This window comes from Lipomyces chichibuensis (genome assembly GCF_038497645.1).
Source record: "Lipomyces chichibuensis strain CBS 12929 unplaced genomic scaffold V1513scaffold_5, whole genome shotgun sequence".
NCBI lineage: Eukaryota > Fungi > Ascomycota > Lipomycetes > Lipomycetales > Lipomycetaceae > Lipomyces > Lipomyces chichibuensis.
In genome coordinates, this window is record NW_027117457.1 from 61,336 (window position 1) to 76,816 (window position 15,481).

Below are 15,481 nucleotides of genomic sequence, written 5' to 3' on the forward strand. Positions count from 1 at the left end.
GCGCCGCGTGCAGGGGGAATTGTTGTTGCACATGTGCAACTTGTTTTGTAGTTTTACCCCCCGTTCCTGACGCTAGTCTCTTTGCGGTCTAGTGCGGTCGCGGCCCTGCTTTATCCCTTATTGCATCCGCAGACCTTCAAAGCCGCCGCAGAGACAATAAACCATCACCGCCCTTCCATATCTCGACGACTTCTTCCCTCCCTTTTCCTTCCTTCATATTTCTGCTGCTCTTCTGTGTTTCGTCGCAGTCGACTCGACATGTCTTCTCCCCCGGCGTCTCGCGCGGTCCTCGTTATCCTTCTGTCACTCTTGATTTCTCTCGCACACGTCGCTGCCGACAGGTCCTCGACCTACACGTCCATCATCACCGCGCCGCCAAACGGAATCACTTCCATACCAGCTAGCCTCGTCACCGACGATAGCATTCCGTCCTCCGCTGCTCCTGTATCTTCTTATTCGTCCTCGTTAGATGCCGCCGCGTCCGCCTCTTTGCTATACTATTCTTCAACACTGGTCGCCGACTCAACCAACGCACCAGGCCCACTCGTCACCGCCACCGAACAAGATGCGAGCTCCACCATTGACTACATTTTGCCAAAATCCACGGCTACCTCCAAACTGACACACTCTTCTTCGGCTTTGTCGTCAGTATCATCCGCGTCGGCTCTTTCGCCAACTTCTATACCAACAGATTACTCGAGCTCATCATCACAACCGTCGGCCGCCGCGACGAACTTGTCTGACTCGTCATCAAATTCTGGATCAGCTACCTCGTCCGTGTCCAAGCGACGAACAACTATCCTCGTGGCCGTCATAGTTTCTGTCGCTGGCGTCCTTGTGATTTTCTTCCTCGTCGTTGCTACAATCCATTATCAGCGCCGCCGTCAACGAAGACGGCTGAGTGCTGGGACTTCTCAGTTGTCAGGGGATGCTGGGGCCTCTGATACAGAGAAGCAAGCTCCGTCCATACTGGCTCTCGCACCAGCAAACGGCCCTTGCCCAAATGATAAGAAGCCACAGGAAACGATGGCGGTCATTAGGGAAGAGTCTGTAGTACCTGGTCCCTCCAGATTCGGAAGGCCATTGAGCCGGAATAAGACACTACCGCTGCTACCACCTGCGACGGAGCGCTACACACCGTCTATGCAAATATTCGATACTTCGCCCCGGCGAAACGCCTCTTTAGATATCATCGCAGCCGATCGCCATCGCAATGCCGTCATTATGAACTATAGCGACGAAAGCTTGCTGGACTATGCCGAAGCCAACTCAATTGGTGTCGCGCGATGATTTCCTAACTTTAAACTGTTCCAACTTAATTGTTATATTAACTTGTTTACTCAGGCGTTTGGATATACTATGCTTCTTGCTTCCGGTAAATTTTTGATTATACTAGGGATATTTGGGTTTGCATTTGGGGCTTCCTTCGTTTGCATTGTATCATATTTCTATGTGATTATTGTGTCATTCATATCATGTAATCTACAATTTTGATTATGAGTACCTCTACTTTTTCTGCAAATGGAAGTGTGTATGATGCTACTACACAAGTTAACCAACGTTAACATTCGCTGGCTAGTTACTGCGAATGGTAGAGCATTTGCATGGACCTGAACTCCGGATTGTGTCAGTAGAATTCTGCGATACTCATTTAAACAATTACAGTGCTGTGTAGATAATGAAACGCGTGTGGAATTGACAGGGTGATCCGCTGTGTAATGATGAGCCGCATTTAAAACGATGGGCAAAAGGCATGGCAACTGCCATTGCGTAGTAAACAAATATTAAAAGTGTGCCCTCATACACTATTTACCATTTACCATCAATTAAATATCAATATCAACTAATTGCTATAATGAAGTATTGTAATTGGCAATGGAGTAGCTACGAGAAAATGAAGGCAATTGTCAAGGGAATGTTTTAGGGGTATTTGACAGTTCGACGACAACTATCAAAGCGCCGATTTGTATCACTTCCAGCCTCACAAACAGATTATCACATCAACAAATCCTTCTGTGTCTGATATAGCATCCATCACTTGATAATATCTTCTTCTGTTCTTTCCTATATACATAATGGCATTGCAACTAACACCGATCCGCAATTCCAGCCACTTCTCCTCAAATTTACAGTATCCATCCACCTTATCCCAATCAATCGCACTGGAGTCACCATACACATCTAAATTCTTCAACTCGACTTTCACGCTCTCGGTTCTGGGCGGGTTTATCTTCCTCATTGCGACTACGATCTTCTTCATCTTCGCATTCGCGATCTGCCTATTCATCATCGTTTTTATGGTTGCTACAGTTGTAGTCATCGCCGGTGTCCGAGACCTTGGGCAACCTACCTCAGTTCTCAAGTTTTCCTCAAGGTATCACCGTATCTTGTCCGAATCGCAGGTTGAAACATCTATCCACAATGCACCTGTGAGTCAATTAAGCAGGACTTCGTCTGTACGATCACAGTGTTTTGATCGTGCAAAGTTCGACAATTGCTGCGAACTCTTTCCGAGTATTGAAACAGAAACGTATCGAAGAACAGACGAGTCCGCTATCTTGCCGTCGTTGCTACTAGAACTGACTGATGTTTGGACTCGAAAGGAGAAGGCTCGGTCATGATCTATTATTTTTGATAAGGAAATCATGTACTTATTAATATTTAAAACTAATTTAAATTGCTTTATCAAGAGCACAGTCAGTACATTGTAGCGTATAATCCGGTGTTCGCCGACAGGGGCGTCAACGAGATTATCGTCGCGGCCTGTAGCAGCAGCCACGACCACGGTTGAGAGTGGTCATCAGTCGAGGTTACGTTCACGTTCAAATTCCATTTCCGGAGCAGAAGTGAGGGGATCGACTTGGCCATTAATATATATGCATATATATTTGTTAAAATATACAGAATAGCACCAATGATAACAACCGGACCATATCAACGCCACCACATCATCCCACCAATCCTATATCAATTACGCCATGTCTACAATATGGGCTAAATCTATAACACACGTCTAATTCCTTTTCCGTTGTCGCAGCACGTCTTCTTCATCCTCTCGCCCATTTAGCGTCAACTGCTCCCGTACTGTCACAACGCTCTCTTCTGAAATCGAACCAAATATAAATTTACCATTTCGCGCCTCATGCAATACGAGCTCTATATCTAATCCGTCGTTCGCGATTTTGCTTGCTAGTTGCAGTATCGGCTCTTTATACTCCATATCTCGGGGATGCAGAGGGAAATTGTGCATATCTGATGGGTCCGGAAATTGCTCTTTCGTAAAATCCGGAACTAGCACACACAGTCTCGAATATACTTTCTCAATCTTAAATGTCTTCGCAACTGGACCGGACCACTTGACGTAGTCAATGTGTCTGACCGTCGGATACGTCATTCGCAGCACGTACAGAAACCAATCGACCTTCAATCGCTGCTGTTTTCTCCATTCGAACAAGTTTTTGAGTCTAACAATATCGTCGGCAAGACCACCACTTCCAGCTTTCGCATTGCCCACCATCATAGCCCGTGTACATAAATGATGCAATCGCTCATTGCGAAAAGTCCTGAATTCAGACCGACGAAAAAACTCGATTGAACGTACAAGTTCGCCTGGCAAGCCCTCTCCCATGCCCTGCCAGCTCCGCTTCCGCTCCAACACCGGCCTCACATTCTCACGGTTACTTTCATCAGAGTCTGACGTCAGCTTCTCCGTCGTGCTGCGCTGCAGAAACCCGATCTCTGGCATGGCGTAGATGCTTACTGAGCCAAGTGTCAGCGGCCAACTGGGTTCCCGCAAGTGCGCTCGTTGTCTGGTCACTGTACGTTGCCGGGATGCTGGCGTAAGAGAAGTATGATCCATGCTTTTGCAGGCCGCTGAACCGGCTGAGTTGCAGGTAAGCTGGAAACGGCAGGAGATTACCTCTGTGCTGTGAACTCGATCCCGCTGGCAGCGTCGAGTTGCTGCCACAAATGATAATCAATATTTTGGTTATAATAGTACCCGACTACAAGTTGATTACTTAATATCTAAAGCTCGCATACGCTCCCCAGGATACCTGCGGAGTGCAGTGTACGACCGCAATGCGTCATCGGTTTTGGTCACCGCCGCACCACGCGGGGCCACCACTCTCCATGAATAATACCGAGTCATTCTAATCCGCATGTAATAGGAGTTATAAATTATCTAGAATTTTGGGGGAAATTGCTGAGCATAATATGGCCGTAGTGCTATATCAAATACTCGTTTTACTTAATTGAAAAGCCAGCCTGTTACTGAGATAGTACGCAATTGCAGAGCGACAAAACAATGCAAAGGTTTATCGCAATTGCTAATTGTTTATTCGATATATATCGTCGCCTGGGGGTCAACCCAGTGATGCTGAGTGTGATCGACGGAAACAAGGTGAGCGATGGACCGCGGAAGGAGGGGAGGGACCAGCCGGCGGAGGAGTAGCCGGAGGAGGAGATGGTAAAAATCCAGGCACTTATACCAAAGATATATCCCTGAGGATATGAAACTAAGAACAAAACATAAACCTTCGGGTCGGTTGGCGCGTAAATGGATACGATTTGAGTAGGAAACTTGTCCAATGCACAGAACCGCATCGGTCCAGCGGATTTGGTGCGGCTCGTCAAGAGTACGACAAACCCGATTGCGAGCAAGAGCCAAGGTTAGTGTCAGTTCTTCCAATTTCCATAGGATAGGTGTAGTTAGTTATATGCGAATTCAGCGAAGAGAAAGCACTAGCATTAGCCAGCCAAGAATCTCCGATCTCCTATCCAGACCGCGCTATGCGATTTCAGTGATTGTTGTTGGTCCAGTGGTGTAACGGTTTATCACGTCTCGTTCACATTTGTGAACTAAATCCGAGGAGGTTCCGCGTTCGATTCGCGGTTGGATCATTTTTTTTGTGTTGCAAGCCAGCTTCGCTTTTTACTTTCTTGCTGCTTACAAGCCTTCTCATATAGTTCCAATTAGGATCTTTGGCCTACGAGTTAGTGCTGCTCGCTTGCACTGAGAACGGCTAAAAAATTTCTGAAAATTTCAAGTTCTCAAGTGGTTGAGTCATTATGCCCTGACCCAGTATGAATATGAATGCGATTCGGAAACAGTCATCTCTGTAGCGAAAGCATTGTGCTGCGATTATAGTACATTAAGGGCCTACAGTCCTTTGAAACAAAACACTAGTGCAAATTATAAACAACACAATAAAAATCCTTACACATACACGACGCAAATATGGCCAACAAATGTACAAAACAACTCGTGTACTCTATCTATGTATTACATGTCATAATCATGTAATTAACTCACTGCGTTTCCTCACGCCGTCGCTTTAGTGCAACTGGAGGACCAGTCGCCATTTCACTAGCTGCAGTCTGTCCTTCGCCAGCACTTCCAGTCGCATCGCCGCCAGTGGTCGCAGCTGCGTCATCCTCCCTCGATCGTTTGATACCTGCGGTGCTTTCAGGCGAGGGTTCAGGTGGAGTGGTACTTGCAGCATTCCCAGCAATTTTTATACCTCCACCAGCAGGTGGTGGATGGGGAATATGACTCGGCCGATTCACATTAGCAGCGCCAGCTTGTCCTTGAACTGGCAATCCGCCAGGCCTCACTAATTGCGACGCGTTGCGTCTGGGTCCCGGCTGTAGATGCTGTAGCACTTGTGCTTGCATCGGATTTGCGAGTGCCATTGGACTAAGACCGCCCACCGCCTGTTGAGAACCGATGCCCCTAAGTGGTTGAAGTCCTGGCCGCTGCAGTTGGGGTAGCTGAGACTGACTTCGCGATTGAACTTGCTGACCGATTACAGGCTTCACCATTGAGCGTACGGGAATCGAGGTGCTAACTTGTTGGCTCCCTTGCAATTGCTGGGACGGTGCCAGAACCTGCGGCGGCTGAAGTTGACGAGGACCCGATGGAGGTGCTGATTGCGCACTTTGAGATTCTCCTGCCACTTGCAAGCCCACGGTTTGCGGCTGCGGAGTGCCAACTGGGGTTGCCTGATGAGAAGGCGTGGATGGCTGTGATGTCGAAGGACCCTGACCAGGCGTAGGAGTCTGTGGAGCTAGTGGCGCACGCCGTAATGGAGGACTTACAGCGGAAGAGGCCACAGTCTCTCCTCTCAACAGTGCCAACTGTCTCAGTGCTTCAGTTTTGTCCTTGTCAGCTTTGTCAGCCTTCTGTTGCAATAGCTTATTGCGCATTGTTGACTCTTTCTGTGAAATTTCTCTCGCTTTATTCACAGCCTCGGCCTTTTGAGCCTCCATTTCTGCTATCTTAGCATTTAATGCCTCCTCAAGTTCACTCTTATGTCTAGTTTCCAATTCCGTCCGAAGATCTGCGAGCTTCTTTTGTAACTCTTCAGATGCGTTTCCACTCGGTGTGGTAGCATCACTTTTCGATAATGCGTTGAGGCTTTCAGTCGCAGCCATTTTCATTTGTTCAAGCTCAGTCTGTTTCTTCTCCAAATCTTCCTTCAACTTGACAGCTTCAGCAGTGCGAGCTGCATTGACTCTGGTTGCCTCACCAAGATCCGCCTGTTTCTTCTCGAGGGTCGCTTGGAGCTCGTCTATCCTTTTTTGTTGTTCTTCCCATGCCGCGCCAGTGGAAGGAACCGGCACAACTTCTGACGGTCCAGGTGCCGCCCGAGCCGACGCAGTCTTAAATTCTTCTAGTGCTTGATTTTTAACTTCAATATCTTTAGTTTTAGCATCAATTATTCCCTTCAGAGTCGAAATCTCAGCTTCAAGGGTCATAATTTTAGACCGGAGGGCATCAGACGCGGTTTTAGATTGCTGGACTTCCATTTCTTTCGCACTGACGGATCCTTTAAGAGCTTCATACTCCTGTTTGAGGGTCTCTAGCTCATTCTGCAATGCCTTGGTTTCGTCGCGTCTCGTCTTTAACTTCGTGATGAATTCATTTCTTAGCCTTTCGATTCGAGACGTCTTGTCTTCAATTTCCGCAGCCTGTTCGGCGGACTACGGCAATAGTTCATATTACTATTCAGTTCATAAACAACCACGACGATATAACTACTTACCTTAGCTATGGCAGCATTCAATTCCTCCTTAATCGTTCCATTCTCTGTTGTGCAGCTCTCGGCCTCTGCCTTTACCTTCTGAAGCTCTTCATCCTTGGCTTTCAACGCTTCGTCTTTCTCCGTCAATATCTGCCGTTTTGCAGACTCGACCTCACTTTTCGCGGCGTCTCGTTCATGTGAAATTGTCTCGACCTCTGCCTTCAACGCCGCCACCTCATCCTTAAGGTTCTGGAGCTCGACAGGATCAACTCTCTATTATAAGTATTAGCAATAAGCAACGGTAGTATCGCAAAGGACGTTACTAACTTCATACTTCTGCAAAATATGCTGTGCACGGTTCTTCCATCTCTCATTATCCTCCTTTATCAACTTCAACTGTTGCTCCTTGGCTTCAAGATCTGCAGTTGCCCCCGCTAACTTATCCTCCAGCGGCTGAATCTGAACTTCCAATTTCTTAATACCATCCTCAAGATTTCGGATGCGATTATTCGCACGTCGGTTCTCTTCTCGCAACGATGAATTGCTCTCACGTAAAATATTGAGCTCGTTGACTTTGTCGAGCAGCTCTTGATGCAATAAGTTTTGTTCTCTAGTAGATGAATTGTTCTCGCGCTCCTGAGCCAGCTGCTCACGCACTTCATCCAGTGACGCAATGGCATGATCGAGGCGTTGTTTGAGACGCTTTGTCTCCTGAAGAGCAAGTTCGTACTGGCAATCCACAATTTCTTTTTCGTGACGCAAGAATTTAACAATTTCACGCATGTCGTCAACGGAGTTCCCATCGCCAACAGATAGTGCTGATGCCGGCGTGGCCTCTGTCGTTTCAGTACCTTCAGTAACATCTGCCGATTCGGACTCCGTGGCTGAAACTGAGGTGGCCCCCTGACGTCGCTTCTGCTCCCTGTTGACCTGTGAGCTGATAGATTCAAACTGGTTATGTAGAAGCTTATTCTGCTCCAAAAGATCGTCGCATCTGTTCATTCGTCAGTAGCCCGCCAAGCAATAGATATAAAACAGCACTTGACTGACCTTGATTTAATATTTTCGATCTCCACCTCATAACCTGCTCGACGCAATTCCCAGCTTGTTTGGCCGTTGTCCAAGGCATTCTTTGCAATATCCGCATCATTGCGAAGTTGATGAACAAGGTCTACTGTCATTTTATGAGAATTGCGCAATTTCTGCAACTCCTGTGCGGTAGCAGCGTGCTTGACGAGCTCTGCTTCGTAATTGTTCTGCGATTCGTGCGTAATCTGGGCCTGTTTACGTAGATCGCTCTGTAAAATCTGGACGTTGGACAGTAATCTCGTCTCGGAGTCGCTCAGATGCTGAATTTCTCCGTCTAGCTTCGCCTTGGCCTCAGAAAACTGGCGATCTCTTTCCACAGCCATCTCTTGAGACTTTGACAACTCACTATTGGTTTCGGCAACTTCCTTGGACAGGATTGCGACTTGAGCGCTGAGTTGCCCGATTTCAGCATCACGACTACGGAGTTTCTCCTCAACCGAAGATTTGTATTCGTCGTGGGTGGAGTTCATAGTACCAAGAGCCTCCTCGGCAGCGGTGGCAATGCCACTGAGATTGTCTGCGTGCTCCTTCGCCTCATCTAGCTCAGCACGAGTCGCTTCCAGCGTCGCCTTCAGTTCGCCAACCTCTGCCTCAAGGTTGCGAGCAACACTAAATCCTTCTTCTTCTATCTGTCGCTGGTAGAGTGTAACTTTCTCTTCAGCAGCGGTGAGGTTTGCGGTAAGCTCATCCGCCTTCTTCTGCAATTGTCCTTGGCTTGCCTTGGCTGTGGCAAGACTCTCCTTAGTAGACGACAGCTCTTCCAACATCTTATCAATTTTATCTTGGAATTCCTTGGATTCATACTCTTTGCGCATTGTGACCTTGCGAACTTCTTCAGTCTCAGCATCGAGCTTGGACTTCGTAGCATTGAGCTCCGCTTGAAGATTTTCCACTTGGGAAACAAGTCTTCGGCGAGTCTCTGCATCAGATTTCTCCCGCTCGGCTTCGACACTCTGGAGATATGAGATCATGTTGTTGAGTCTAGACTTTTCTTCAGTCAACGACTCATTTTCCTGAGTCATCCTATGTTGAATTGAATTGAACAACAATTTTTCCGCCTTGAGGTTGGCATTCTCGTTTCGCATTGTCTCAAGAGTAGCCTTCACCTCCACAACTTCGTTAGCGACTTGCTGGGTCTTCAGATCTTGCTTGGTGAGGATTTCCTGGATCTGGGCACTCCGCTTCAGGACGTCGGCGTTCTCCTTCTTTGTCATCTCGAAGTTGTCCGCCATTATCTTCAATCGTTCCATTGTCAACTCAATCTGAGTCTGGGCACGTGAGAGCTCTTGCTGCACAGAAGCTCTTTCGTCCGAGAGACGAATAATCTGCTCGTTAAGCATCTTCATGTCCACGCCGGTCTCTCTGCGATAAGCGTCGAACTGTTCTTGCAACTCCTTAAGATTTTTAGTCGCTTCCTCGTGCTTCTTGAGAGTCTTGTGATACTCGTCCGCTGAAATTGATTCACTTTCTGGCTCGGCCGTTGCTGGTTGAGGCGCAGTGAGAGACAGAGTATGCTCGCCATCTTTGCCAGACAGCATGTCTCGGAACATGTCTCGCTCCCGCTGATAAGAATCCATCTTAGTCTGAATACGCTTGATCTCGGCTTCGAGTTCCTCGATCTTGGCCTGTTTCTCGCGAATGGCTGCAGCTTCCAGGTCTTCCATCTTCCGACGCGTTTCCGCCTCTTCACGCTCAAGTCGATCACCGAGCTCTCGAGTAACACGAAGAAGGTTCTGGTTCTGTTGTTGAAGCTCTATGGAGTTCTTGAAAGTGACTAGACGTTCAGATATAAGGGCTTCGGTGTCGGACTGCATCTCGGTTGATGACGTATCGGCCATTATATGGCGAAGAGCGGCCTGATCGGCTGCAGAAAGTGGCCCAGCGCCAGAAATTTGAGATTGCAGTTCTACCAAAAGTTGCTGCACCTGCCGCGAGAGATCGTGCACCTCTATTCGACATTTAGCGGTTTGAAACACTGTGATATCCTCAATTATACATACGCTGGCGGTAAATTTTAACCTCGCGTTCTGCGTCATTAACGATTACTGTAGAAGCCTTGAGCTGTTTCTCAAGATCTTCCTTTTCCTTTTCCGTCTCATCAAGCAAAACTGACATATCCGCAATCTCTACCTTGAGTCTACTGGCTTCTTCTCGGTCAGCTTGGATGATTGGGGCGCGTATTTCGAGGTCCCGTATCAACTCATCGAAATTTTGCTGGAGAGACTTATTGCGTCGCCGTTCATGCTCAAGTTGGTGCTTTGCTTTCATGAAATCAGTATACAGTTGAGTAAGAGAGATGCCACTCTTCTGAACTTGAGTGATAGCATGAGCGGATGGCGAGAACATAGCGACTGGCGATCTATCTCGTAAGGACCCATTTCCGTTCCCATGCGGAGTTGACGGAGTACCCGGCGTCCGCTGCTGCTCTTGCTGCTCTTGCTGCTCTTCCAAACGCTCCTGAGCAGCGTGCAAATCTTCCAACTCGGTTTCCAACGACGCCAACTTGGTCTCTGCCTCGTCAGCGCGATCTCTCTCCTTCTCCGCGATGGCTTGCCAGCTAGCGGCTTGTTGTGTTTCCTTGCCTCGCTCAGCATCTAGAGCTTCTTCGAGCTCAGAGATACGAGCTCGAGCTTCAGTCGTAGATCGCTCCCACAGAGCGGCCAGCCTTTGCTGAGCAGCCATTTCTTTCTTGAAATTCTCCTCTGAGGTAGCGCTGGAGTCTTGTAATGCCTTGACTTTCTGTAATGCGACTTCAAGACTTTTAGAGAGTGTGCTAACTCGATCGGTGAGTGTATCCTTGGTCTTCGCAAAAGAGGAGACGTCGGCGAGTGCAGAATCGAGCTGACATTGAAGGTTCGAGACTTGAGCCGATTTCTCCTTTCTGAAATTACTGAATTCGGTCGTTTTCGTGGAAAGTTCGTTATCAAGCCATTTGCTGTTAGTTTTAAGAAGTTCGATCTCTTGCGTCAGATTTTGTTCGCGAAACTAAAGCATGATCGTGTTAGTTAAGTTTTATCTTGCAACTCCATAATCAGAACCTCATATTGAAGATAGGCCATAGATACCTTGGCAGACAGCTTCGCAGCCTCAGCTTGTTGCAACTTATTTTCCAAGTTGACGGCATTCTTGCGACAATCGAGATATCTGGCTTGCAATCCCTCAAATTCCTCATTCAAGGTCGCAATCTCCTTATTTTTCTTATCGAGTGCCTCGACAGTTTGTCGCTTTTCGGCTTCCAAAGCCTCGATCCGCTGCTGCAGACTTGCAGTTGATGGCCGCTCGTCCAGCGACATTGTTGTTTAGCCCTGGATCGAGAGTGGGGTTAACGTATCCGATTCGACTCGGCCTTTGATCTGTCCAAGCAAGACAAGTGACTATCCAAAATTAATGAATCACAAGAATTATATAGACGACCGCAAACAGCAAATCTTGCAGCGGCGGGAATTGGTGTGGTGCGACGGGACCGCTGTGCGTTGATGAGCGATAGTTTGCTTTGATACAGTTGCCTCTAAATTTTTGGCAGAGTGATCGCGAACTTGCGTTCGCACTAACAGCATTACGTGGGCTGGCCGACGTGTTCAATCTATCATTATGTTAACTTTATAAACGAAATACCCAATTAACAAAAATCTATTGATGGATAATTTGATTTTACGGCGCAACTGTGCTGAACAATGTTCATAACGTCCACAGGGCACCTGTCTTATTGTAGGCAACGGGTGAAAGAGATTGTCATAAACCCATGGTGTAACAGGCAAATATATTATGCAACAAATACTATCAATGAAAATTATAAACTATACATACTGAAAAGGTGCAGGAAACAAGAGAACGTTGTAACAAGATATACAAGACCAGTAAACTAATTCAAAATACTGCCAAGACTGAAAACTCTGTAAATGATATTATCAGTTCAGTGAAAAGAAAAACGTCCGTGTAATATACTGTCAGCCTTCTCAAGCGGACAACGAAGACTGAACAAACCAACAAACAGCACGCCAACAACATTCACAATACCAACAAAGACCTTTTTGGTAGCCGTATATAAAAACTTTATTCTTGCGCTTTCATCATTAGATTCCAGTCGACGTTTCTAAATTATTTAACAATATATGTGTTCTTATAGTGATGGTGGATTTCTATCTCTGGCAGCAGGAATGGGACGAGTACCTTTAATAATAGATGCAACTGATTCGGAAAGAGCAGCTTTCTTCGCCTTGACTGGCTTTTCTCCATTAACTACCCTCTCAATATCGGCCTTATCCAGTGTCTCGTACTCAACTAGCGCCTCGGCTAACCGATGCAACTCTTTCGAGCGTTCATATAACATCTTCTTAGCGCGATCTTCCGATTTCTGTAGTAGTTCCCGGATTTCGCTCTCGGCAAGCTCCCGAGTCTTGGCGGACCACTCTTGCCATTTATCAGAAAGCTCCACGGGGCCAACCTTGTCCGACATACCATAGCTGGTAACCATCTGGCGAGCGATCTGAGTAGCCTTCTTCAGGTCACTGGCGCATCCGGAAGTGACATTCTCAGGACCGTTAACAAACTCTTCAGCTGCTTTGCCACCCATGCACACATCGATCTGTGCGAGGAGTTCCTTCTTGGTTTGATCATATTTGTCCATCTCGGGCAATTGGAAAGTGACGCCGAGAGCACGCCCTCGAGGAAGAATAGTAGCCTTGTATAATGACGTAGCTCCGGGAGTGTACATCGCCATCAGTGCATGACCAGCTTCATGGAAGGCAGTAAGCCGCTTCGTGCTATCAGTCAAAACCATAGACTTCTTCTCGGCACCCATCAAAATCTTATCCTTGGCCCATTCAAAGTGATTGGTGTCGACTTGATGGGCATTGACCTGAGAAGCATGAATAGCGGCCTGATTGACGAGGTTCTGCAAGTCGGCACCAGAGAATCCAGGAGTACCACGAGCAACAGACTCAACGTCGACATCAGACGCCGTCTCAACATTTTTCATATGATGCTTCAAAATAGCGATGCGACCGCGTACGTCAGGCAAGTCGACATTAACGATCTTATCGAATCGACCAGGGCGAGTAAGAGCCGGATCAAGAAGTTCCGGGAAGTTGGTAGCGGCAATGAAAATAACTCCGGTCGTCTGGGAGAAACTATGATACAAAGGTTAGCGAACCCAATATGCGATGCACGGAAACCACGTACCCATCGAGATCAACCAAAAGCTGGTTAAGAGTCTGCTTGACATAGGCCTGATCACGCGAATTACGTCGAGCTCCGATAGCATCCAACTCATCGATGAAAACGATACTTGGAGCCTTTGCCTTTGCAGCAGCAAACAGCTCACGAACGCGCTTTGCTCCAACTCCGACATACATCTCGTCGAACTCACTACCACTCATGAAAAAGAACGGAACGCCTGCCTCTCCGGCAACAGCGCGCGCAAGGAGCGTCTTTCCGGTACCAGGGGGGCCAGTTAATAAGACACCCTTAGGCAGTCGGCCACCAAGGCCGGTGTACTTTGTCGGGTCCCTCAGGAACGCAACTATTTCCTCGAGATCAGCTCTAGCTTCATCGACGCCGTGCACATCAGTAAATTTCACAGTGGGCTGTGACATTGAAGTGTCGTGCTTTGCCTGAGGCGGCCCTTTCAATATGCCACTTGTCTCGGAAGCAACGGCAACCAACACAATGAGTGCATAAAAGCTCACTCCGAGCATCACCAATAACCTGACATATCGAAAGAACAGAGATCCCTTGGAATCCTGGAGAACTACATGAATGGGATCTGACTTCAAGCCCGAACTAGTTATTATTGGTCTCTTGATCCCTCCCGCCACCGTCTCGCCAGCGGACGAACCCGGCGCACCCTGGCTTTGGACGCCAGAATTTCTAATAGTAGCCGCTTTCTGGGTGTCACCGAGTAACTCCAAAGCGCCGAGATATAAGCTTTCACATTCAGCATTCGATGCTACACTTGGATTTTCGAACCGTTTCACGACAACTTCAGGGTACTTGTGAGCAAGTAAGGCAGCATAATAGTCGGCCTGCACCGAAGGGTCGTCCAAGTGCTCATTTGCCTTCCTTTCCTTGGCTGCTAATGACCGTTTAACAAGTCCCAGTGAGAGATGTCGGCTAGGCCATGCAGGGAAATTATGCTTCGTCAATCGGGCAAGCTCCGGTCGCCCACCAACACCTAATAAATGCTCACTAATGATCCTCCCCGGCCCACCCACGTTTGTTGAAGCCAACCTAGTCTGGATCCGAATTGCAACTATATTCTTAGCCAGCTTGCCGGACACCAGGTTGCCAACCTTTGAGGCTTCATGTCTCAGGATCGGCCGCTATAGGGATAAGTTAGATCAAATGCTCAATCACAATCACCCATCACGACACAAAGTAAAAAATACACGCACTAATAATACATTCGCCATTTATATGCTTTAGTAGTGGCACTACCACCGCAGTCGAGATACGTAGTCACTGAAATTCGAGTTAGCCCTTGTCATCACCGATACGAGTTCTAGAAAGCTCGGCGAGTGTGCAAAGACCAGAAATTTGCTCACCTATGTACTAATCGCTCCAATAAGATGCCAGGAAAAATATCAAGTGCAATAACTGAGGATTAGACAACCTTGAATTGAATCGGGCCTGCCGAGTAGGGCAGTACGAATTGCTGATGTTGGTTCAGGTGAGAATCGCTTCATTCGCCGCCGAAAAGTGGGTAGTGAGTAGTCATGTTACCACCGTTGGCCAGGGCGGCAAGCAGTTAGCGTAACTTCTAGAACGTCTGAGGGGCTGTCAGAACGTCACACAGGCTTGGGCAAGGTGACTCTAGTGATGTTATATGACACCAAACCCCTGGAAGTGTGACATTTGATGATGAGTTGAAGCCCTAATGAATGAAGCCCTAAAGTGACGTCCAGATAAATTCAACCTTCAAAAATTCTTACCTCTCTCTGATTGTGAAACAGTGAAAGATTTTCCGCACCATCAACGATTGATTTTGCTGAGGCAGATGTTCTATAGGTTTGTCAATTGCATATAATCAATGTTTCTGGTAAGTTTTTATCCTCATGTTTTCGCACATGCTAGTTTACAGTGGGCGAATTCACGGCTCAATACTATGATGACCAAACCATCGCTTTCAAACTAGAGTATGTGATTCTAAATGATCGGAACGATTTTGCATGTCAGGCTGACTATTGAGTTACGTTTCGCATGAATGCTGTTATTGCATTGTTCGGAGAAAGTTTTTGCTTACATAGCTAATGACTTGAAGTATATTACATATAGGGCAATAAAATATCTATCCGAAAATTTTGGTACGTTATTATTTCGATGTAGCTTCATATGTGCATTCGGCAGTCTAGGTGATGATCAACGAAACT

At 47.2% G+C, this 15,481-nt stretch overlaps 7 protein-coding genes and 1 non-coding gene across 8 annotated transcripts; 3 read left to right on the top strand and 5 right to left on the bottom strand.

The window, feature by feature from the left end:
• The first annotated feature begins 99 nt into the window (after positions 1 to 99).
• V1513DRAFT_438758 (uncharacterized protein) lies at positions 100 to 1,509 on the top strand. Its single transcript, XM_066897103.1, has one exon. The coding sequence runs from the start codon at positions 259 to 261 to the stop codon at positions 1,288 to 1,290; it is 1,032 nt and encodes a 343-aa protein (XP_066755241.1). The 5' UTR covers positions 100 to 258; the 3' UTR covers positions 1,291 to 1,509.
• A 276-nt stretch (positions 1,510 to 1,785) lies between these two features.
• Positions 1,786 to 2,775, top strand: V1513DRAFT_438759 (uncharacterized protein). Its single transcript, XM_066897104.1, has one exon. The coding sequence runs from the start codon at positions 2,076 to 2,078 to the stop codon at positions 2,619 to 2,621; it is 546 nt and encodes a 181-aa protein (XP_066755242.1). The 5' UTR covers positions 1,786 to 2,075; the 3' UTR covers positions 2,622 to 2,775.
• Positions 2,776 to 2,868: 93 nt separating this feature from the next.
• V1513DRAFT_438760 (uncharacterized protein) lies at positions 2,869 to 4,039 on the bottom strand. Its single transcript, XM_066897105.1, has one exon. It carries the CDS (start codon positions 3,857 to 3,859, stop codon positions 3,014 to 3,016), a length of 846 nt encoding a protein of 281 aa, XP_066755243.1. The 5' UTR covers positions 3,860 to 4,039; the 3' UTR covers positions 2,869 to 3,013.
• Positions 4,040 to 4,141: 102 nt separating this feature from the next.
• Positions 4,142 to 4,719, bottom strand: V1513DRAFT_438761 (uncharacterized protein). Its single transcript, XM_066897106.1, has one exon. The coding sequence runs from the start codon at positions 4,603 to 4,605 to the stop codon at positions 4,270 to 4,272; it is 336 nt and encodes a 111-aa protein (XP_066755244.1). The 5' UTR covers positions 4,606 to 4,719; the 3' UTR covers positions 4,142 to 4,269.
• Positions 4,720 to 4,814: 95 nt separating this feature from the next.
• V1513DRAFT_t21 lies at positions 4,815 to 4,902 on the top strand. Its single transcript has one exon. It is a non-coding gene; the product is annotated as a tRNA-Val (tRNA).
• A 401-nt stretch (positions 4,903 to 5,303) lies between these two features.
• Positions 5,304 to 7,073, bottom strand: V1513DRAFT_247846 (uncharacterized protein). The gene is made up of 2 exons (XM_066894464.1): positions 7,047 to 7,073; positions 5,304 to 6,956 (listed from the first exon to the last, which is right to left on the bottom strand). Exon 2 carries the CDS (start codon positions 6,808 to 6,810, stop codon positions 5,311 to 5,313), a length of 1,500 nt encoding a protein of 499 aa, XP_066755245.1. The 5' UTR covers positions 6,811 to 6,956; positions 7,047 to 7,073; the 3' UTR covers positions 5,304 to 5,310.
• Positions 7,039 to 11,597, bottom strand: V1513DRAFT_247900 (TPR/MLP1/MLP2-like protein-domain-containing protein). The gene is made up of 5 exons (XM_066894465.1): positions 11,180 to 11,597; positions 10,115 to 11,099; positions 8,076 to 10,062; positions 7,360 to 8,019; positions 7,039 to 7,298 (listed from the first exon to the last, which is right to left on the bottom strand). Exons 1-5 carry the CDS (start codon positions 11,405 to 11,407, stop codon positions 7,247 to 7,249), a joined length of 3,912 nt encoding a protein of 1,303 aa, XP_066755246.1. The 5' UTR covers positions 11,408 to 11,597; the 3' UTR covers positions 7,039 to 7,246.
• A 217-nt stretch (positions 11,598 to 11,814) lies between these two features.
• Positions 11,815 to 14,803, bottom strand: V1513DRAFT_438765 (peptidase family M41-domain-containing protein). The gene is made up of 4 exons (XM_066897107.1): positions 14,657 to 14,803; positions 14,507 to 14,573; positions 13,296 to 14,434; positions 11,815 to 13,243 (listed from the first exon to the last, which is right to left on the bottom strand). The coding sequence occupies exons 2-4, from the start codon at positions 14,522 to 14,524 to the stop codon at positions 12,235 to 12,237; spliced, it is 2,166 nt and encodes a 721-aa protein (XP_066755247.1). The 5' UTR covers positions 14,525 to 14,573; positions 14,657 to 14,803; the 3' UTR covers positions 11,815 to 12,234.
• Between the last annotated feature and the right edge of the window lie 678 nt (positions 14,804 to 15,481).

Excerpts from the sequence above, each read along its gene's own strand:
- V1513DRAFT_438758 (XM_066897103.1), top strand. The coding sequence starts at position 259 with ATGTCTTCTCCCCCGGCGTCTCGCGCGGTCCTCGTTATCCTTCTGTCA.
- V1513DRAFT_438759 (XM_066897104.1), top strand. The coding sequence starts at position 2,076 with ATGGCATTGCAACTAACACCGATCCGCAATTCCAGCCACTTCTCCTCA.
- V1513DRAFT_438760 (XM_066897105.1), bottom strand. The coding sequence starts at position 3,859 with ATGGATCATACTTCTCTTACGCCAGCATCCCGGCAACGTACAGTGACC.
- V1513DRAFT_438761 (XM_066897106.1), bottom strand. The coding sequence starts at position 4,605 with ATGCGGTTCTGTGCATTGGACAAGTTTCCTACTCAAATCGTATCCATT.
- V1513DRAFT_247846 (XM_066894464.1), bottom strand. The coding sequence starts at position 6,810 with ATGGAAGTCCAGCAATCTAAAACCGCGTCTGATGCCCTCCGGTCTAAA.
- V1513DRAFT_247900 (XM_066894465.1), bottom strand. The coding sequence starts at position 11,407 with ATGTCGCTGGACGAGCGGCCATCAACTGCAAGTCTGCAGCAGCGGATC. Across the intron at positions 10,063-10,114 it reads GGTTAAAATTTACCGCCAGC|AGGTGCACGATCTCTCGCGG; the intron begins GTATGTATAATT and ends AATGTCGAATAG. Across the intron at positions 8,020-8,075 it reads ATCGAAAATATTAAATCAAG|ATGCGACGATCTTTTGGAGC; the intron begins GTCAGTCAAGTG and ends ACGAATGAACAG.
- V1513DRAFT_438765 (XM_066897107.1), bottom strand. Across the intron at positions 13,244-13,295 it reads CTTTTGGTTGATCTCGATGG|TTTCTCCCAGACGACCGGAG; the intron begins GTACGTGGTTTC and ends TTTGTATCATAG.